The sequence below is a fragment of the Suncus etruscus genome, chromosome 1 (genome assembly GCF_024139225.1).
Source record: "Suncus etruscus isolate mSunEtr1 chromosome 1, mSunEtr1.pri.cur, whole genome shotgun sequence".
NCBI lineage: Eukaryota > Metazoa > Chordata > Mammalia > Eulipotyphla > Soricidae > Suncus > Suncus etruscus.
In genome coordinates this window covers 146,682,826-146,705,371 of record NC_064848.1, presented here as the reverse complement: position 1 = coordinate 146,705,371, position 22,546 = coordinate 146,682,826, and the positions used below count along the sequence as shown (strand labels likewise).

At 39.0% G+C, this 22,546-nt stretch overlaps 1 protein-coding gene and 1 non-coding gene across 2 annotated transcripts in view; one reads left to right on the top strand and one right to left on the bottom strand.

The window, feature by feature from the left end:
- The window catches only part of DGKI (diacylglycerol kinase iota), a 503,984-nt gene extending 486,943 nt beyond the window's left edge, over positions 1 to 17,041 (top strand). The window contains exons 30-32 of the mRNA XM_049774493.1: positions 10,005 to 10,041; positions 11,392 to 11,491; positions 16,506 to 17,041. Of these exons, the coding sequence (XP_049630450.1) occupies positions 10,005 to 10,041; positions 11,392 to 11,491; positions 16,506 to 16,622 (254 nt within the window). The 3' untranslated portion in view covers positions 16,623 to 17,041. The remainder of the gene's footprint in view (positions 1 to 10,004; positions 10,042 to 11,391; positions 11,492 to 16,505) is intronic.
- LOC125996174 (U6 spliceosomal RNA) lies at positions 13,678 to 13,784 on the bottom strand. Its single transcript, XR_007491224.1, has one exon. It is a non-coding gene; the product is annotated as a U6 spliceosomal RNA (small nuclear RNA).
- Positions 17,042 to 22,546: the final 5,505 nt, after the last annotated feature.

The following is a 22,546-nucleotide window of genomic DNA, read 5'->3' as shown; positions in this document are numbered from 1 at the left end:
AAGATGGCCCCAGGAATTCCTCTTGCATGACCAGGAAAAATGGCCTTTTCCAAGTGGCCTCAGTGCAGCCAGAATTTGGGGATAGATTACCAGCTTGGCACTGTACTTAGGAATCTTGGTAGTCTTGAGGTCTGATTTTTTTTCTTTAATACATATATTGTCAACATTCTTTTGAGGAACAGATGGAGAAATTGAAAACTGATGTTGCATGCTTGTTTCCTTGTTCTCATTACGGTTAAATCTATTTATAAGAAGATTTTGCTACCCATCCCTACAGGGTGGGGGTAGGTTGAGTGGGAATCTTCACATTTTTAAGGAGATGGAGAATTAGAAAATCTTTATTTTTGGCCACGTGAAAATTTGTAGAAATTCAGAGACTTGGACAATTGAATCAAAGGAAAGTATAGATGTAAACAGTGTCTTAGATAAGGGGATAGAGAAAGTTGAGAGATTTGATCACGTTGTAATTGTGTGAATTTAAAAAAAAGTAACCGAATTAAAATAGTCACATGGTACCAGAGATTGAGAAATAGCCTTCCTACTCTCCAATCTCTCAATTTTCTAGAACGTTATTTATTTATATATTTGATCTTTTCATTTGGCTTAAGTCTTTTCCTGGGGCTTCATAAAAGTTAAGGTTTTCCACAGAGAGCAGGGAGTGCAGTTAGAACAGAGAAGGAAACACCATTGCAATGATAGTTGGAAATGATCACTGGAGAAGAACTGTGTTATGTGATACACATGATACCCCCCTCAGTAACAATACTGCAAACTCAAGTGTCTAAAAAAGAAACACAAAAAAAGGAAGTGTGTGTGAGAGAGAGAAGAGAGAGAGAGACAGAGAGAGAGAGAGAGAGAGAGAGAGAGAGAGAGAGAGAGAGAGAGAGAGAGAGAGAGAAGAAAACTGTCTGCCAAAGAGGACTGGAGAGAATGCTTGGGGTGGGAACTGGGGGCATTTGTGGCAGGAAATGTGTACTGCACTAGTGAAAAGTGTTCGTTGTACATTGCTGACTGAAAATCATGAACAAGTTTATAATGTATCCCATGATGATTCAACTAAATATTACTTTTTTAAAAAAGATTTTGGGGCTGGAATGATAGCACAGTGGGTAGGGCATTAGCCTTACATGCAGTTAACCCAGGTTCGATCCCAGACATCCCGGAGCCTGCCATGAGTGATTTCTGAGCACAGAGCTGGTAGTAACCCCTTAGTGTTGCCAAGTGTGGCCCAGAACTATGTACATATATGTATAAATAAAAAGGCTGCAAGGATGATTTTTGTGACAAGGGCTCTAAAAATCAGCAGGTCTTTTAAGGGTGCTGGTATGACCTTTTATATGACCAGGAAAATGACTTTTTCCAAGTGGCTTAGTGCAGCCAGAATATGGAGATGAATACCAGACTTGGCATTGCATTTAGGATTGTATTATATTGTATGTGTGTTTCTCACTGGTTCCTCCTCCCTCCAAACCCTCCTTCTGTGGCTCTTTAAGGTAAGCAGTGTGGTCCCTAAAAAAAACGAACCCTGTGCAGGGATTGTGAGAGATTCATTTTCTCTAGGATAAAGATGAACAGCAATTTATTTCTCTTCTGAGAGATCTTTTAAAATTTGGCTGGGAGTGGGAGGCACAGAGGGATATGAGATGTATATGATGTGTTCTGAAAAGCAATCGGAGGTGAGAGGGTTTTTGTTTGTCCACTTAAGATTTTCTTTATTAAGCACCATGGTTTACAAAAATTTCTCCTAATTGAATTTAGACACACAGTGTTTCAGCACCAATCCACCACCAGTGCCAACTTCCCTGTCAGCTTTCCCAAATTTCCTCCCACCTCCCCCCTCAAATTCCCAGCCCCCAGCCTTCCATCTTGACAGACATCTTTTTTTTTTAATTTCTTTTTTTAATTTCTTTTTTATTAATGTCTTTATACAATTTGATTACAAACATGATTGTAGTTGGGTTTCAGTCATATAAAGAACACCCCCCCTTCACCAATGTGACATTCCCATCACCAATGCCCCAGATCTCCCACCTCCCATCTTTTAAAGTTCATTTGTTAAAGTTTGAGCCTCTTAATCTCAATGTTGTTGACTGAGACTTTGATATTTAGCTCTATAATTCTTTTACACCACTGATGAACCTGAATCACCTTCATCCCTGCCTTTCCTTCCACCTCTCCCTACACCATTACCCATTTCTGCTCCTTAGTTTCTTCTCACCCTAACTTTATTCAATGTTTTTTTCTTCTCCCTATACTCCGGGGCCAACCGTGATCTAGGTATCCCCCCACTTTAAGCCACTGCATCCCCATCATCCAGTTATTCTAAATACCAAATGCACATTGCCTTTTCTTTGGGGCTTCTCTCAAATACCACAACACTTTGCTTTCCTTTATGAAGAATTAGAGTTTAGGCATTTGGGAGGTTGAAAGGAGAAGGGCGAGGAAGAAAGCTTGCAGTTCCACTGGGACTGGGTGGGTGGAGCCAAGAGGATTCAGAATTCCCCTGCCATGATCCCTCAGCAGTCCCTGCTTTTCAACTCCTTTCAACCATGTTTTTTTTACCCATTCCCTCCTCCCTTGTTTCACCCCCAAGAGACTTTTGTGTTGTTTTAGTCTTTTACCACCCTGCACATTTTGCTCTTTTGTTTTTGTTCTTCTCAGTCCCACCCCTCTGCCCCCTACTGTGCTTCCTGATAGAAATCTCACTCATGCATTTCCTTTTTGATTTCAATAGCTTATTCTGTCTTCCTTCATTTTCTGCCTTTACTGTTTTTTTTTTCCCTCCTTTTTATTTTTTTGGCCTCTAGTTCCTCAAGAGAAAGGACCACCATCCCGCTGGGACAGGATGATGGTGCTGTGAGCATTCACAGTGCCTGTTCTCTCCACATCTGTGCAGCTTTTGTCCTGGGGCAGAGGAGGATTTGGAATGGTCTGTTGGCAGTGTCTGGGAGACTAATGGGAAATGAGGCTTGAAGAGAAAGAGAGAGACAGAGAGAGAGAGACAGAGACAGAGAGAGAGACAGAGACAGTGATACAGAGACAGAGAGACAGAGACAGAGAGACAGAGACAGAGAGACAGAGAGACAGAGAGAGATAGACATAACACAGACAGACAGACAGATACAGAGGCACAGAGACAGAGACACAGAGAGAGGCCATGGGGAGGTGGAAGGAATAGCAAAAGGGGTTTGAATGCCTTGATGTGGGAAATAAATTACAAATGCATGTTGCAAATGACAAATCATACATATATGATACAAGTACAAGCTTGATGATTCAATTGGATCAGCATAAATTTGGATATGAGATGCAAGAACCTATGGAATGAAATTTATTTAACAAACTTGCAATTAGGAAGACAGGAAGAATGCTTAATGAATCTACTTATTTTCTTAAATTGTTGTAAGATTTGTGCAGTTTTGTTTCCAGCAACTCTGACATTTCAGATCTGCATTTCTTTGCAAGATAAGAAAGCAAGGATGTGGTAGTACCAGGGCCTGGTGCCCGGTGATACCAGGACTAACTGGGCCACCCTGGTAGTGCTAGTGGGCCTCTAGGGTCACACTCAGCTGTGATAAGGGACTTCCAGGCTGTATCCAGAGTTGCTGAGGAGGGCAGTTAGTGTGAGAATTGAACTGGTGCCAACCGCATTTAGTTATGTTTGCCCTAATCATAATACAGTCAGCTATTCACATTTATTTTTATTTGTTTTGTTTTGAAGCCACACCCAGAGTGCTCAGAGGCCACTCCTGAATAACGTCTGACAGAGTTATTCCTGAATTAACTCTAACTCTAACCTGACAGAAGTTACTTCTTTCTCTGTTTTTAGAAATTACTTCTGGCCAAAGAGTGAGGAGTGCAGTTAGAGAAATATTTACATTGAGAACTATCATAACAATGTGAATGAATGAGGGAAGTAGAAAGCCTGTCTAGAGTACAGGCGGGGATAGGGTGGGGAGGAGGGGGATTTGGGATATTGGTGATGGAATGTTGCACTGGTGAAGGGGGGTGTTCTTTACATGGCTGAACCCCAATTACAATAATATTTGTAATCAAGGTGTTTAAATAAAGATATTAATAATAAAAAAGAAATTATTTCTGGCAGGCTGGAGGAGGGTTCCATATAAGATTACGCCCTTGTTGGCAGCGTGCAAAACAAACACCTCCACTGTGCTATATTGCTTCAATCCCTATTTTTAAGTACCTTCAGTTCATTCATTTTATTTTTAAAAAAGTAACTCTATTCGTAGATTTGTTTGTTTGCTTTTGGACCTCACTCGGTAATGATTAGAGCTTAATACTGGCAGTGCTTGGGAGACCATATAGAATAAACCTGGGTAAGTCACGTGCAAGGCAAATGACCTACAAACTGTATTATCATTCTAGCCTCTGGCCTTAGTATTTTGGAGGAAACAATATTGTAGTAAAAATTAAGTCTATCTCTTCTTCTGAATATTGCCTAGTGTATCAACAAATTTATTCATATCCAGTGATGAAACAACAGTAAAATGAATTCTATTTGATAGGTGGGGATATCAAAAGAGAGGTTAGATTCCTTGTCAAAATGTATATATCATATAAAATACAATCTCTATTGTACAAATTTCTAGAACCCCACAAGGGAAATAAATATGAAGATATGACCCAGTGTCTGAATACACTACATGCAGAGGCCCAGTGGCATAGGCATAGGGAACACCATGATTTTTCCCTACATTTCATGGAGAAACCTACTCTCATATTCCTTCCATAGGGATTCAGCAATTATTTTCTAATATAGTTGAACTGCGTGAAGAGATTATTAATACTTTCCACAAACCTGTGAAAGGCAGAGAACTAACTCTTATTTTTATATTCAAGAAAATCATAAACTTTCTGTAGGTAATTAATGGCATCCCTTCAAGTACCTTAGGCGAGGGACCTTGGATCCGTAACAGATGTATATAAAGTAAGTCACAAATGTCCTCTTTTTAGTGAAGGAATATGTGTTGTTTTCATTTATTTTTATTTCTTTTGCTATTCCTTCTCAAAATCATAAATCACTGCTTCTAAGCAGCACAATAAATTATTAAAAAATAGCTCTAATGGGGCCAGAGTGATAGTAAAGTGGGTGGGGCATCTATCATGCACAACTGTCCTGGTTTCCATCCCTGACATCCTCTGTGGTTCTCTGAGCAGAGCCAGGAATAATCCTTGATCACAGCAAGATATGACATAAAAAAATGTAGCCCTAAGAGTTCACTAAAAGCATAAAACTAGGGACAGAAAACCCTCTTCTTGGTTTAGGTTTCACCTGATAGTCCTCTTCTTTCTTCCTCTTGTGTCCCACCTACTTGCTAGCACTATGCACATAGAAGTAGTTCAGTTTGGTTTATTATTTGTGAAGGAAGGGTGGCCACACATGTCTGTGTGGTTCTTGTGCTCAAGAATCACCCCTGCCCATTCTGGAGGATCATGGCTGATGACAAAGGTAGAGTCACTCAAGTTCAAAGTAAGTGCTTTAACCCCTGAACTATCTCTCCAGTCCTTCCTTTCCCCAGGTTGTTATTATTATTATTATTATTATTATTATTAGTTTTTGGGTCACACCTGGCAGCGCTCAGTGGTTACTCCTGGCTCTATGCTCAGAAATCGCTCCTGGCAGGCTCAGGGAACCATATGGGATGCTGGGATTTGAACCACCATCCTTCTGCATGCAAGGCAAATGCTCTACCTCCATGCTATCTCTCCAGCCCCTTCCCCCAGATATTTTGAAATGATTTTAAAAGGTACTTTACTATTAATCAAGGCTCCCTATGTTTATGTAATAGCTAGCTGCCTCTCTTTTCTCTTCATTATATTTTTATCTTCCAAAATTCAAAAGCTTGTGTTTTCTTGTGATAATATATATTGATAAGGGATAAAGCAAGTTTGATGGGAAGATAAAAATGAGTTAATTATGCTCATCATAGAACTCTTTAACTGGAATTTCTTTAGTTGTTAATTATGAATGGAAAGCATCTTATTTTAGTGACAGGCCTTCTTTCTCACCTCTGGCCATTGTGGAGGACTCAGCCAAGAAGAGATAATGAGCAGAGATACACTCCACTCCCAAACAGGTCCAGGTGCTTTTGGTATATTTGAGCTACATTTATTACAAATCTTGTCAGATATGATGAGGAACAATATTCTTTTTCTTTCCCTTGTCCCTACTTTTGGAGTGCCAACATTTGCTTAAAGAGCAGTGGCTTGTGCGTCCTCTTGCTTGCATGGAGCCTGAGACCCCCAAGGTTCCTGGACCTATTATGGTGGCAGCTTTGATATGTCCTTTTGAAGGACAGTACTGAAGAGATGAAGACCTAGAAAAGATTCCTCCTAAATACCTGTGTCATTAGCAGTGATGATAAGAACAGAGCTATTCAAAAAGACTTATCATTGGAGAAAAGTAATTCAAATCTAAGTGGCAGCAAAGCCATCCTGCTACTTCTTCCTCCTTACTGAAGCACCAGCCTCTTGACCAGTGGAATTGCCATGCCATGTCAGAGAACAAGACACTACAGCTGAGGCATTGCTAGCTACGGCTTTAAGCAGATGATTTGTGCTAACTTCAACAATCTCACAGCAATCCTATATGCTATTATTAGTTCTATTTTACATTGTGACAAAGTAGAGGAATTTAATGAATTTCCCTAAGATCTGGTGACTGACTGATAAAGCTTGAATTTTTTTTTTGGGGGGGGGTCAAAGGAGACTCAGCTCTAGAAGAATGATTTCCACTTTTGAGGGGATGTACTGAGGGTATTATGACTCCCATTTCCATAGAACCGCAGCATGAGGAGTAAAGCTGAGAGAACTCAATCTTGGTTAGACCCAAGGGAGTTGAAATGGTTCTTTCTGAAGGAAAGGTGTGTATCTGAAAAACAACTACAAAACTGTGGAACCAAGTAAGGTTGATGAGAGTTGTATGAGTTCTGAACAGGGAGCAGGATTCTTTCTGTCAAAGATGGTCATTTCAGCAACTCTCTTCACGTTGACTCTTTAAGACCTGTGAGATTGGATATGGAAGTAGGAAAAAGACGTGTGTTTGAATGAGTGCAGATAGGCTCTTAGAGAATCTGAGAAGTGTCTGGTGTACAGTTCATTTTTTTCTTTTTAAAAATATTTTTATTGAAATCATTGGGATTTACAAAGTTCTTCATAGTTGAGTTTCAGACATACAATGTTTCAGGACCAATCCCACCACCAGTGTCAACCTTTCTCCATCAATGCTCCCAGAGTGCATCCCATGCCTCTACTCCTTCCCTCCCCCCCCCAACCCCCAGCCTGCCTGCATAACAGGCTCATTTTAAGTTTTGGTTGTTAAAGTTTGGGTCTCATGATTTCATTGTTTTCTCTGGCTTGGATATTTAATTCTGTCCTTTTTCACACTGCCAATGTACCTGAGACCTCTTGGCCCTTGTCCTTCATCCTTTCATATTTCTCCTCCTCCATGCAATATATTTTCTTCTCTGGAGACTAGCATATTCTCATCAACTCTTATTTAATGGTGTATAGTTCTGAATGTCACTTCTGAGTTTGTGTGGGTGGAAGGGGAATATAGTCAGAAAACTTGGGAATACATTGAGGGAGAATAATTACAAGTAGGCGATTGAGCCCCTATTTTTAAATATTTGGGAATATAAACTAAAAATGATGAATTTGAAACTTCAAAATCTAAATGGTATCTAAACTTTTAACTTATTTAAAAAACTGTAGTGGTGTTTAGAGAAACAGTACAATTGGTAATACAATTGCATTATAGGCAGCTTATGAGGGTTTAATCCTTTACATTGTATATGGTCCCCTGAGCACTTCTAGCTATGATCTCTGAGCACAAAGCCAGGAGTGAACCCTGGATACCAATGGGTGTGACTCAATAAACAAAAGAAAAACAAAATATTTTTTCCATTTTCTGCATGCTATGGATATGTTTCCAGCAGACACTTAGGAAGTCTGTTTGTCAGTAAGAAAGACTGCATCAATGAAGATTCTAATTAGTTTAAATAAGTAAAAGACCAGGACCCCACAAAAACTCCATCAATCTTTTGATCTATGGCTTTCACAATTAGAAAGCCTCCATATATTAATTTTATTTTTTCTTATCCTAGTAATTACAAAAGTAAATTTTCAACTGTAATGATATCTACCAATATCACTGTATTTGACTCCTTTAAATACATTTTTAAAATATTATTCATGGGGCCAGAGAGAGAGCATGGAGGTAAGGCATTTGCCTTGCATGCAGGTCGGTGGTTTGAATCCCGGCATACCATATGGTCCCCTGAGCCTGACAGGAGCGATTTCTGAGAGATTTCTGATTTCAGGAGTAACCCCTGAGCACTGCCGAGTGTGACCCAAAAAAACCCCAAAATAAAAATAAATATTTATGAATCCAACCAACTTTCTACTTGATGCCACACTTCTCTGCCAGGTATCCAGGAAAGACGAGAGTGAGTAATGTTGGGGCCACAACTTCATGAAGTCTGCAAGTATCCAGTTTGGGGAACAGGCAAAACCCAGTGTGTGGTTTAAATATGGTTTAACAAATACCTGATTATAAAGATTATTGCATGTCCTATTTGTCTTAGATTGTCTCAGTTTGAATGACTAATTATATTGCATCCAAATAACAGGAAACAGGATTAGTATCCAAAGTGAGGAAGTACACAGGACCTTTAAAGCCACATGAGAAGTGGCTTTAGAGGATGTCAGAGTAGAAAAATGTCTCACCTATACCTGGGCTGTCTGGGGTGAGGATTATGGGATGAGTTGAGGGAGGGAAACAAGGTGCAGAAGGTGAACTTTCCAAGCCAGTGTTTGCACATTGAATTAGGGAAAAAGTGAAAACAATTTTGAATGTTTAAACCCTCAGAACACTCATTTCTTAATGAAAAGTCTCTCTCTCTAAGCTCTTATAACTGGAAAATGATGTTATATGGTTTCACTACCATGTGAGAGTCAATCAATGGGGAAACAGTATGGTAGATTGAGAGGTCTCTCTTTTGGCAGGTAGCTAGCAGATTGGAAGATGGTAGAATCATATCCACAAGGCAGCCCATCCTATCTGCACAGTTGCTAGAAACCACTAGAAACAATTTTTGTGTAGAAAAATCCTAGGGAATCACTTCTTTCAGAAGAGAGGAATTCTAAACCAGTGAATGACAGAATATACAATGAATTCCCTATTGGGCTATTCCTGCAGGCTCACACTATATCTGCAAATCTGAATAAAGTGAGGTGACATTTTGTAGAGGGAGAGACAAAATGTAGGCAACTAACTGTTCTTGCTCAGACAAGGTGCTAGTAGTTGAACTCTTAACTTTTCTGGTTTAACTTTCATTCTTTATCTTTAAGATTTATTTCTGATCTTAGAAAGCAACTTTCCTCCCATATTTTGAAAACAAGAAAAATTGGAGGCTATATTACCTATGACCCAGCATCAGACAACCCGCTGTTGGAGAATGAAAAATTCAAGCCTACTTGAGAGTTCTCTTTTCCTAGTTAGTTGTTTAGTGCTTTATCCCTTACTCTGGTCATCCTAATAGATTCTCTTTCTTTGGATTAATTGAAAGCTCCTTGAGGGTCAGAAAGATAACTCAGTGGATTGGATGGAACTTATGCTATGCATGTGAGAGGCCTGAATTTTATCTTTAGCACCACATAACATTTCCTCACTCCAGCACTGAACACTGTTAGGAGAGAATCTTGAGCACTATCAGATGATGCCCCAAAGCCAAAAAAAATTGTTTTTAAACGAGCACAATTGACTTACTGAAGGTTTTGTCTTGTTTCTCCAGCTCTGTATTTTATTCTTTTTTGGTGGCAATTGGATACTTGATAGGGAATGGTGTGGTGATATCGGAAGTCTTTTCTTTCTGTAGGAAGAGACTATAGGGGAGATAATCTTTCTGACCACTTTCTTAATTTGTTCATTTTTGTTAATAGTTTTTGAACTTATTTTCTAATGGGCATTTTCTCTCATTTAGGACCTTCTGAGTTATTGGATATGGCAGACAGTGAAACGTGAGTATTGCCTTTCCTTACTCGGCTAGATGTTATTTCTTCAGACTAAATTTAGAAGAATATAGTCACGAGACCCTGCATGGGTGACATCAATTGACATTAATTGTCAGTTCATTGACAATCCCAGGGAGATAGGCCAACAGGCTGGGGTATCTGATTTGCTTGACCCCACCAGGTCAGAATTCAAATCCTGTCACTAAACAGTTCCCCTAGTACTCACAGACAACCCCCCAAGCACTGAGCTGCATATACCATAGTTCCTGATCACCACCTAAAGCCTCAAAACAAATATGCACAAATTTCTCTTCTAATTGCATTTATAACCATGAAAGGTTAAGCTTCTCAATAAACAATTGTATAATGCAAATTAAGGAGTGCCACAGAAATAATACAGACCCTTTTTATTCTTATCACCCAAAACTTCCTATGGGCAAGGTGATCTTGCATGATACTCGGGCTTCTAGAAGTGTCAGTAAATCCATTTATCTTCTAATTCACCCATCATATTGAGGTTTGTAAGAAAATGAAACCTTAATGTTTCCAGGCACCCTCAGTATGTAAAGAAGAGCCTTTTTACTAAGTCTGGAATAAGCAGGTATGGCTGTATATGTACAGCCACTGAAGACCATATATTTGTATTATGCAGTCATTGCTGGTTCCAGTCATATGTATTTTGGCATTAGGTGCAGAAGAAAAGCCCAACTTTTACTCTGGGATGACCTAAGTCAGCAAAACAGCTACTATTCCCCAAATTGTATCTAGCTTCAAATCCTCAAAGCCTATGGAACAACCTGAGATTCTTAAGGAAACTTGCAAAGAGTTGAAGATGGGTAAAGTGGGAAAGGGTGAGAATTGATTAGTAAGGACAAAGAGAAATAAAAATGTATGTAAGAATGGGGTACATGTTACTAGAGATGGGAAAAATCTCTGCAGTCTCATAAAGCTGTTTGCAGATATCACATCATCTGAAAAGTATACAACTTACCTACTGAACCATCCCTCCAGACCTTTTTATTTCAATTTTTAATTTAGTTTTGTTTTTGGTCCACACCCAGCAATGTTCAGGCCCTATATTCAGGAGTCACTTCTGATAATGCTAAAGGAATTATATGTGAACTGGGTATTGAACCTGGGTCAGCTGCATTCAAGGCAAGCACCCTACCCACTTATTATTGCTCCAGTCTCTCATAGCTATTTTAAAGTTAGTAGACACCTCTCCTTGCTTCCCTTTAGCCCCCTAACTTCAGCCACAGTTAGAGCAGCTCTGAAACATCAGGAGCAGAGTCAGATGCTCCAATCCCCTGCCTCCAGCCCCTTGATGGGTGGTTTCCCATTTCCTCTTTGATTTAGGGGTGAGACTGCACTGCACAAGGCTGCCTGCCAGGGGAACCGGGCCGTGTGCCAGCTTCTGGTGGACGCAGGAGCGTCTCTGAGAAAGACGGACTCCAAGGTAACTTGATGAGTGAGTGCAAACATCCTCCCACTGAGCGAGAATGCGGGCTACCATTGTCTTCCCTGGGGCCCAGAGCAAAGGCGTCCTTTCTGTGCTTATGGAAGTGCTTGGGGGCCCTGGAAAAAAAAGGAGGAAAAAATAAAGTGTCTGATTTAGAGAAACTGCAGTTTAAATACACCAGCACAAAGGGTGGGGGCATGCTCTCCTCTAAAGCTTTAGAGATTTTGAGTTGAGCATTGAGGACGTGGAGATGAACCCTGAATACCAGCAGCCCAGAAACTGACCCAAGGACTTGAGGTTGTCGAGGGAGAAGCTCCCGTGGGATGTTTACTTCAGCTCCAGTAGAGCTTAAAACTGATGCTTCATGTGTCCCCAGAAATGAGCACCAAAGTCATGGGCACAAGTTGCTAAAAGCAGACCTGAATCAGTTACAGTTTTAGGTCTAGTACATTTATGTGAGCTCTTTATTTTTTGTTTTTGTTTTTTGGCCACACCCGTTTGATGCTCAGGGGTTACTCCTGACTTTGCGCTCAGAAATCGCCCCTGGCTTGGGGGGACCATATGGGACCCCGGGGGATCGAACCATGGTCCATTGTACGCTAGCACTTGCAAGACAGACACCTTACCTCTAGCGCCACCTTCCCGGCCCCGAGCTCATTATTTTTGAGCCCAACAGAGTTACTCATTGGCAGAAGCAGGAATAGAAATGGAATCTAAAGCAATGGGATCTGCAGCTCAGCCTAATTATTTGTGTGTGTGTGTGTGTGTGTGTGTGTGTGTGTGTGTGTGTGTGTGTGTGTGTGTGTATGTGTGTGTGTGTGTGTGGTTTTTGGGTCACACCCGGCAGTGCTCAGGGGTTATTCCTGGCTCCAGGCTCAGAAATTGCTCCTGGCAGGCACGGGGGACCATATGGGATGCCGGCATTCGAACCGATTACTTCCTGTATGAAAGGCAAATGCCTTACCTCCATGCTATCTCTCCGGCCCCTCAGCCTAAATCTTAATTCAGCATTTCTGATACCCAAGTTAGTGCTGCTTCAGCAGATCAGTTCTTCTTTGTGGACAAAAGATCCAAACCCCAGCATGAAGAATCATAATTCAGTGACAGAACTGATTTTCTTTTTTCTTTTTTTATTTTTTTGTTTGTTTTTGGGCCATACCCGGTGATGCTCAGGGGTTACTCCTGGCTATGGGCTCTGAAATTGCTCCTTGCTTGGGAGACCATATGGGACACTGGGGATGGAACCACGGTCCATTGTAGGCTAGTGCAGGCAAAGCAGACACCTTACCCACTTGCGCCATTGCTCCAGCCCCCAGACCTGATTGGCATGTGGGCTCTATCATCTGCTTTATTGGCGTCCCAGACAACCCTGTGCCATTAGGACTTAAAAAGATGTAGCTTTTCCTAAAGCCAAAGATATATAAATATGGATTCAAGGTGTGTTAATATCTGGGGGCCCAAGAGAAATAGTACAGGCACTTGCTTTGCATGAGGTTATTCTGATGGTGCTGGCAGAGGAGTGACCCTCAAGCACAGAGCTGGGAATAGTAGCCTTTAAGTACCACCAGTTGTGACCCAATTTTCTCATCCATCACCCCCCCAAAAAAAGGTTTTTAATTAAGATCTTAGATCAGGGGTCTCAAACTCAATTTACCTGGGGGCCGCAGGAGGCAAAGTCGGGGTGATCCTTGAGTGCAAAGTCAGTAGTAAGCCTTGCACTTTGGGGGGTGTGACCCAAACAACTAAAACAAAACAAAACAAAAAAGATTCCTCTAGGGCAGGGCCACAAAATGTTGTACAGAGGGCCGTGAGTTTGAGACCCCTATTAGAGAGAAGTAGAATCAGAAATTAATGATGTGACATGTTTGACAATCTTGATCAGAAAAACGGTTTAGGAGAAATTCAGCTCATTCTGAACCATCAATTGCTCCAGCATAGAGATATCCCTCAGAGAAAGTCCTGGAAATTGGAATAAAGGAGGAGTTTTAGTTTAGTAAATTGACCTAGCCAGGAAAGAGAAGAGAGGAGAAATAAAAGAGAGGAAGAAGAAGAGAGAATGAGAGAAATAAAGATAGAGAAATCATCTCTTATGGATTGTTCAGATGATCTCAGAGCTTTAAGCGTTCTGGTGAACAAAGGACTACAGACTCACATAACTATAAAGGGTTGCAGACACTTTTTTTTTAAATATGGTACGCTTCACGAATTTGCGTGTCATCCTTGTGCAGGGGCCATGCTAATCTTCTCTGTATCGTTCCAATTTTAGTATATGTGCTGCCAAAGCGAGCACGGTTGCAGAGACTTTTACTATTTAGATGAGAACTCCATTATTGAGATGCTGTAATCTGTGTTTTGAATCAATTATTGTATTCAAGAAATGACATAGCACAAATAAATGTCAATAATAGTCTTCTCATGGAGTTTAGTCTTAGTGGCATTCATCTTGCATTTCCCTCCTAGTACACATGGTGAATGGCACTCTTTCCTTTCTCCTCCAACTGCTACATCTGGGTCCTTCTCTTCCCCAACAGCCCTTCTTTACTTCATCTGCACCCATTTTCTCTCACAGTATCCTTAGAGGTCTAATTCCACCCTCAGCAATAAAGATATTAGACCGTATCCTGGATTCTAGCTGGTCTACTTTCTATCTTGTCAGCTATTTAGGAACTTTTTTGAAGAGACAGTCAATTGCTCAGTGAGATCTCCTCAGGTGATGTTTGCCTCCAGATTCTTTGGTATGGAACCTGACTAAGAAATGCAAATCTTACAAGCAGCACCCACACAGTTTAGGATCTGGAATAGAGGGGTGATCTTATTGAGTTAGGTGTAGGGAGGTTGCCTGTTTATCAAACAAAAGATGTTCTTATACTCAAGTCAACTCAGATCATTAAAAAGAAGAGAGAAGCAGCATGCCAAATTAGAACAAAACACTGATCAGGAGACCTGGTCCTAGGAGGATACCTACCTTTTGTGTCTTTCTGGTTTTTGAATAGGGTTAATGAACTTAACATACTTTGAGATTTCTTACTGTTTTGTTATGTGTGCATAGGATTTTAATTGAAATGTAAATGGATTTGTTTATGATAGTTATTTAAATATGCATAATACATAATCATATAACTATGTTCATGTTATTTATAAGTATAGTGCATTATTATATAGAAAATTTAATTCTAGCAAAGCAGAAAAAAATATCCTCCAAATCACTAGTGATCTCATAATCAAGTCCCTAAATGTTAAAATTTTAATAAATTCTTTTCACAGATGGTATGTCTGATTTTTGTTCTCATTTTTTAATGAGTTTTTACTTTAAATAAGTTTTTACTTCCATTAGGCTTAGAGTAAATGAGATAACTAATATATCGATATTTCCTTCTTTTTAGAAGAATCTTTTCACTTTTCTCTATTATCATTTGATGCCAGGAGAAAGATTAATATGATTATTCTTATTGAACCCTGTCCTGGATATTTTTTTGAGTCCTACCTTGAGAATGTCTCATGATAAAAAGCAACTCCTTAAAAAGCAACTCAAATATCCACCTATCTGAACTAAGATAGTTTTAATCTCAATGATACAATAAAACCAAAAGAGTCAACTAAGAAGTAAACATATTGAATAAAACTATTATAAGAACTTTAAGCTGATGATTAAATGCTAAGTCCTAACAAAATAAGTAGAATTGTAAGAGTTCAAAATTGTTGTTACCTATTTCTGGTCCCCAGCATATATACCCTTGTAGACTACTAGGGACATAGGAACAGACTTAATTTTGGTCAGCATTATCCATTGTGATAGCTGAAAAGTTTTGAATAATTTTTGTTGAATTTATGAAACTATTTATTGTGATTAAATGATCATGTCTCTCTATCCTTTCCTTAGAATTTAATATTAGTTCTTAGGTAGATAAAAGTGTATCACTGAACCAAAATTAGAATTTCCCGAGGGTGTTAAATAGTATTTATATGCATCTTAAAGAATCCTAAATTCTGGGGCCGGAGAAATAGCATGGAGGTAGGGCATTTACTTTGCATGCACAAGGATGGTGGTTCATATCCCGGCATCCCATATGGTCCCCCAAGCCTGCTAGGAGCGATTTCTGAGTGTAGAGCAAAGAGTCACCCCTGAACACTGCCGGGTATGACCCAAAAACAAAGCAAAACAAAAGAATCCTAAATTCTTTCATTAATCTCATTTTAAGTATGTGTGTATAGGTAGGTATGCATATATACAACAGCATAGTAAATTACATGAGATTAAAGGATAATTAAAATAGACATGTAGGAGAGCATGTAATGACACTAAAACTTGGATATATTGCTAAGTGAAAAACAGTAACACATAAACATGATTTTATTTTTTATAAAGTCATACAAGAGCTATAAAAAGACAAGAATAATTACTCTATGGAAGGTTAATAGCAATTTTCTTAGTTTAAAGGAATTATTGGTGATTTTTATGTCCCTTTTTATGCTTTTTTACTTTCTCAGGTTTTCTTTAATCAACATCCATCATTTTTATAGTTGGAAGTTGACTTTTTTTATTTTTTGTGAAAATAAAGTTATAAAATGGGTGGGGTAGGGGAGGAATTTAACTAAAGACTTCAAACCCTTTTAGGTAGTTTATAGTCATTTTTTCCTCTGAGTTTCTGCTTGTTCCTTCCCAAATATTGGTATAAGATGGACTCCTAAGTTAGATATTTAAATGCCTGGTTTCCCTTTCATCTATTCAGTGCTGTCTCTTTCCCTTCCTTTTTTTCAGGGTTACAACCCTAGATGTGAACCCCAGCCATCCACAGTGGTAGTCTTCTATTTCTATTTCACTTATTTAATGCAAAACTTGTTTCAGATAATAGGTTTGAGAGTATCTTGTGACTACTAATGTAAACATGGGAAGATCCTTATTGGTGACTGGCCCTTATTGTGAGTGATCCTTAAGGATCTTTGTTTCTGTGACTTTATTCCATCTCATTCCAAGTTTTCTTGTCTCACCCCTCCATTGTTTTGCCTATAGGGTAAGACACCTCAAGACAGAGCACATCAAGCTGGGGACCCAGATTTAGCTGCTTACCTTGAAAGTCGCCTAAACTATAAGATTATTGGCCACGAGGACCTGGAAACTGCTGTTTGACCCTGCTAGCTGAGTAAAGAGAGCCTGAATGAGCATATCACCTGTGCCCTCCCTGTGATGGGACAGCTCCCCGGAAGAAGCTGATGGAATCCATATATCTGTCTCTCTCCAGCAAGGATCTACCTGTGGCCATACCACCAGTTTTTAAGGGCTACCAAGATTACAACAGAACCTGATAGCCCACTGAAGATGAGGCAGGATACCTGGAGACTTGTGGATTATGAGTTCCACAAAATTTGATCCTCATTGCTTACATCAAGTAGCATGAACTTCTGTGTTCAACCTATATAATTTATTTTAAAGATTCAAAGGATGTTCGTATAAATGGCACTGCCCCTCCTCCCTCTATGCATTTATCCCTCCCCTGTTCCTGTGCAATTCTACTGTAACTACCCATCGATTAAAAATCAAAAATGGTATGATCTCTTTACATTCAGTCTTTGAAGACCTCAAGACTGCCTAAAGGTTTTTTTTTTCCCAAAACTTCTGGATGTTCTGCAGAAATATAACTGTAAAACCGCTTCCATTTCTGAGACAAACTATACCAAGAATATTTAGTAACTATTTGCATGTCTTCTTCCCTCCCCATCCCTTGTCATTTTGTAGGAGCTGGGAAGTGCCACACAGGTCATGCCTGTTTGTGAGCTGTATCTCTGAGGTGTGGTGAGATTACTTTTTAGTTTTCTCTGCTTAGAAGCATCTCAGAGAAGTTACCCAGGGATCTGCCCAGGTTGCAGGGCTATGGCCTATAGCCATGAAGGACTGGTCTGCTTGGGCTGTCTGCACAGCTCTGTACTGCCTCTCTGTAGCCATCTTTGCCTTTTGCTGCAATAGAGATGACAGTGGCTTAAACAAAGGCCCAGAACTGGTTTGCAGAACCATTCAATTATTAAGTGCTGTTTAAATTGCAGAACAGAAAACCATGTGTGGGAACTGTGGTCACAGGAAATGGAGCACTATGACAGCATTCACTTCTAAACTTTCCTGAGTGAGGCTAGAAAGCAGACTCATTGACTTGAAATAAAACAGCAAAAGCAAAAGTAGCAACATATGTCAAAATAATGCACTTAAACAAAAAAAAAGTCATGAGAATATTGGCAGAAACTAAGAAGTTTGGGCTCTAGAGAAAGTGGAGAGAGGGGGTTGCCATATTAGGTTTTCCTTCGAAGTTTCTGGTTTTCATTCTCCAACTCAACCTTGTCCCTAAGATGAAGCATTATGTTATGAGTTCTGCTGCCAGTCTCCAGGATGCCTGAATCTTTTTCATGGATGCCTCACCTACTACCTGTCTGGTCCCATGGTCACACTCTGATGGTACTATTGCCGCAATTTTTCATGTATGGATAGCCTAATCCATTATTTCTTTTTCCCCTTTTAGTAAGTCTTTTATACAAAGCTCAATGGAAGCCCTGCTGGAAAGGTCTGTCTGGCAGTATAATTGCCACATCAGATCCTGCCCCAGACCTGATGTATTGATAATTTCAGTTTCTCTATTAGGAATATTTGTTTTAACCCTAATATCAGGAGGAAAAAGTGTCCCCACTTTGGGTGAGAATAGCAAGTTGACTTGGGTATAAATTCAGAAAGCATTTTCTGCAGGTGTTTGCTTGATACTTAAACTGATATTTTTAGCTTTGCTATTGGACACCAAGAGAATGCTTCTCCAATGTTTCTACATGTGAAGATGAGTGATTGGTGCTGTTTTTAAGTTAAAGATCTTGTAGTGACATATGACTTATCTGAATCCCATTTGGGCCACATTAGCATCATCTTGAAAAAAAAAATGGATGTGTTTTTATTCAGTAAGCAGGAGTCATTTCTCAAGAGACAATGGGGACTTAGTCTCTCCTGGTTCATTTCAGAATCAAATTGCTGGCATCATACCCAGCTGTGGAAAATGGGCTGGTTGTAAGTAATCTATTTTCATACATATGTCTAGAAATGGAACCATCTTTGGGGTTTTACAGTGAGGAAAGGAGAGACTCCAGTAGATTGTTTCCAGAAGCTGGAAAATATATGCTTCAGGAGAATTGAATCACTGAGAAGTTTTCAGTTGGTGAGACTGTCAAGGAGATGTTGTGATGACAGAAATATAATCCTTAAAACAGCCTGGAATCTGGCTTTAAATGGTGCCTTCCATTCCCTATATTGAGCCAAACATTTGGTTATGCAGTTAGTCTCTGCTGCCATTGCTGGGATAAAGGACTTTTTTTTTTTTTGCTAGTTACCATTTCATATTTCTCTGGGATGCCTCAAAATAGCCCAGAGGAGATTTAGGGTACAGGTGGCTGTGGGCCAATTCAAATAGTTGCAATTGAAATCACTAGTAAATCCCTGCTATGAAAATAAATGAGGTCCTGACTACTGTAGGGGTCCTAGTACATTTGGAAATCATTCAAAAATAAAAAAGCAGTAGAGTCCTACATTATTGATGGGGAGCTATACTGTGCTAAGCCACATATCTCTTTGAAAAAGCAAACACCCCCAGGACCTGAACTTTCCTACAAATGAGCATCAAGATATGAGCCAAACAGTTACATATTTAATGGATTCAACATTAAAACTACCTCCTGGAGCATATTTATTTTTAAAATTAAATGCTACATGTGACAGTACTGAGCTTTAGAAAAGCTAAGGCCATATGTTCCAGGAGTTTGCAGTTCAACTTAAGGTATATAATATCTCCTTTAATGGGCTATCTAGAGGCATCCAAGAAAATGGTCTGGCTCTGCTCCAGAAACTCACATAACTTTAATTTAAAAGACATAAAACTATATAACCATAGAAATATCATTTACTGCTAAGCCTACAAAGGCAGAAAGACAGCAAAGAGTGACTAACCTAGTTGACTTTCCTCTGTGTTTAACTCAGAGATGTTTTTTGTGTGGTGATGTTGTCTTCTTAGGGTTCCCTTTATAGATGTGGCTAATCAAGTTATGAGAAATGGGGAAGTATCCAAAGATATGCTATAATCTTAGAGGTAGTTATTCTTGAAGCCTTGTGCAGAATTGCACATTCAATGAAGTAGAACTCAGCAAAGCTAAGCATTATCACACTCAAGGACTTGAGAAAGAACAGATGCTAGTTGGAAATAAATACTGTAGCTATTGAAGTTGGAGAGTTCTGGTTACCTCTACAGAGGTGATCTCCTGAAACCAATGTGATTTCTGACACAGTATTTAGCTGGCACTGACATAGCCATGAACTTCCTGATGACTGATGGCAAATCTCACCTACTCAAATTTTTCCTCTCTTTTTTGGGAAAAAAAGAGTCTCTCTGTGCTTGGGCAGTTCTTCTTGCATTGAGTTACTCAATTTTCATTTGAACCTGGTAACAGTTTCTTCTTTTAAAGGGTTTTTTGGATTTTATTTACTAGATATCTCATAATATCTACCTCTTAGAAAATGTAAACCTGCCATTTTGTGTTATTATGTGATGATTTTATTTAAGATATTTGGGTGTGCTAATGGGAGAATTATAACATAACTTTCTTAAGAAGTACAGGGCCAGAGAAATAGTACAATAGGCAGGGAACTTGCCTTGCACATGGTTGACCCAGGATCAATTCCTGGCACCCCATTTGGTTCTCCCAGCACTACCAGGAGTGATCCCTGAGTGCAGAGCCAAGAGTTAACCCTAAGAACCATACAAAATCAGGTGTTCCTCAGTAATGCTCTCCAGATCAAGTGTTAGCTCTGATCAACATTGCTGTATGTTATTTAAAAAAATCTGCATGTATACAAAAGCCTCCTGCCATCACACATACATATAAATATATTTCTTTGTATACACACCTATGTATATGTACCATACACACATAATGCATAGATTTAAAAGAGAAGCGTTTAAGAAGCATGCTAATCATTCATATGTATATTTAACAGAAAAAATAAGGTAGTGGAATTTTTGTTTTCCACATGGTTTTTCATGATTAGGAAACCTAGTTCTTAATTACTGAAGCACTCAAGTGCTACAAGCCATTGGCTATTATTGTCTGTGTCATAAAACTCCTCCCCAGGAGGCCTTGTCATGCTCTCAACCATTCATGAAACATGAAACCTACCTGAGCCCAAAGTCTAGACTCTGCTATTTGGGAATCTCACATAGAGACTCGATTCCTCGGAAGATGCATACTGAACTTTACAAAGATGATTTTACAGGACTGACACTACATTGCTAACGGAATTTAATTTCAGGCAAGCTACTGTCTTATTGTGAGAAAGGTGTAGCAACTTGGCAGTGGCCTTAGTCCAGACTGTTCCTTGACTTCCAGTCAGGGTAGCTAATGAAATCACTGAGAGCAGCATGACATTTTATTCAATTATGCTACTTAAAAATAAAAATAGCTCTTTGTTAAAATGGCTCCTCAGAACCATCAAATGACACTACTAATTATTCTACTGAAATGGATTATTTTTCATTCTAGGGAAAAGGAAGAACATCTATAAAATCAAGAAGCTTTCTGATTAATCTTTAGCATTTATTATAAAATAGCTGTTCTTAATAGAACCATCAGTGAATGTCTCAACTTTTCATTTTCTGAATTCCATATTTAGCTGAGTATAAACCCTGTAGTATTTTTCTCAACCTAGTCTCTCAGGTAGTTATTGGCTGCTTTCCTTTACTGGGTTCATGTCATCCTGTAGTTCCATTTTTTTTTTATCATAGCAATAGTCCTGTTGCTGAACTTTCCCCCATTACCTCCTATTTTTTTGTGCCGTACGACTGCCAGAATATCCTCCAGATACTGTGCTCTAAGTGAATAAGAATATAATCATCCTCTCAGACAAGGACATATATTGCCTAGAGAATGGGACAAAATACCCACTGACCTTGATCACATCATTTTATGGCAAGTCTAATTCAGAGAAGTAATCTGCTAGGTTATCTTTTTTGTTTAGTTTTTAAAATTTTCTAAATGTCATGGTACTCCATGTCTTAGTAATCCATGAGTACACACAATCCTGGTGGCTTCTTTTCCTATGAAATCTACCTTAAAAGTCCTTTTATTTATTTTTAGCTCAAAATCTACGTCTACTTGAATGGCTAGGTTATAGATGTTTTATACATTGATGACCACCTATGGATCTTCAGCTGTCTATTTACAAGAAATCTAAGCATAGGCCAGGAACAGTGCCCATCATAATTTGATCTCCCAGGTCATTCAGTCATTGTAAAACCCAAGAAAAAGGATAATAATAACAATAATTAATAATAATAATACTAATTTGAGTATTGAAGCATTTTAAAGTGGTGATATGAAAATTGGATAGTATTTTAGTAATGGACAGATTCCAGAGTCAATTTATGTATATATTCAGTTATAGGTATAGCCAGATGTTTTTAAATCAATCATACATTCATGCATTAAGTAATTTATATTTTAAACAGGCTTATTCTTTACTCCAATGCAGGTATCATGTCAAGGATAGAAGCCCAAATGCCAGAAATAAAACTCTTGACTTTTTGGCTGTGTAGGAAAAAAGATGAATTCCAATGTGATGAGTTCTTTGCTGGGAGAACCTCTGGAGATTTGAGGAGCGGGCATTAGGATTCAAGCAAGCCTTTTTAGTGCCAGTCACTTTGTAACTAGCAGAATTTTAGTTCTATGAAATGTGAAGTGAAACTATGAAAGAGTACACATATTTTTCATCCCATTTTCCTTAAGTCTTGATACTATTCTTAAAAATGGACTCAAAATCAAGACTTTAAGATGAGATATAAGTGAATTGAGAATTAAAATGCATTTTTCTATTTTTCCAGAGCAGAACTAGAAACAGTAGGCAAACTACAGCAGATTTGAACTAAATCCAAAAATAATATTATATATATTTTTAACAGTAAAGTGGGAACCCTTACATAGTGTAAACTGATAGTTGCTGGATTATTTAGAGAGAAAATGATCTTTGAAGGATATTGGAAT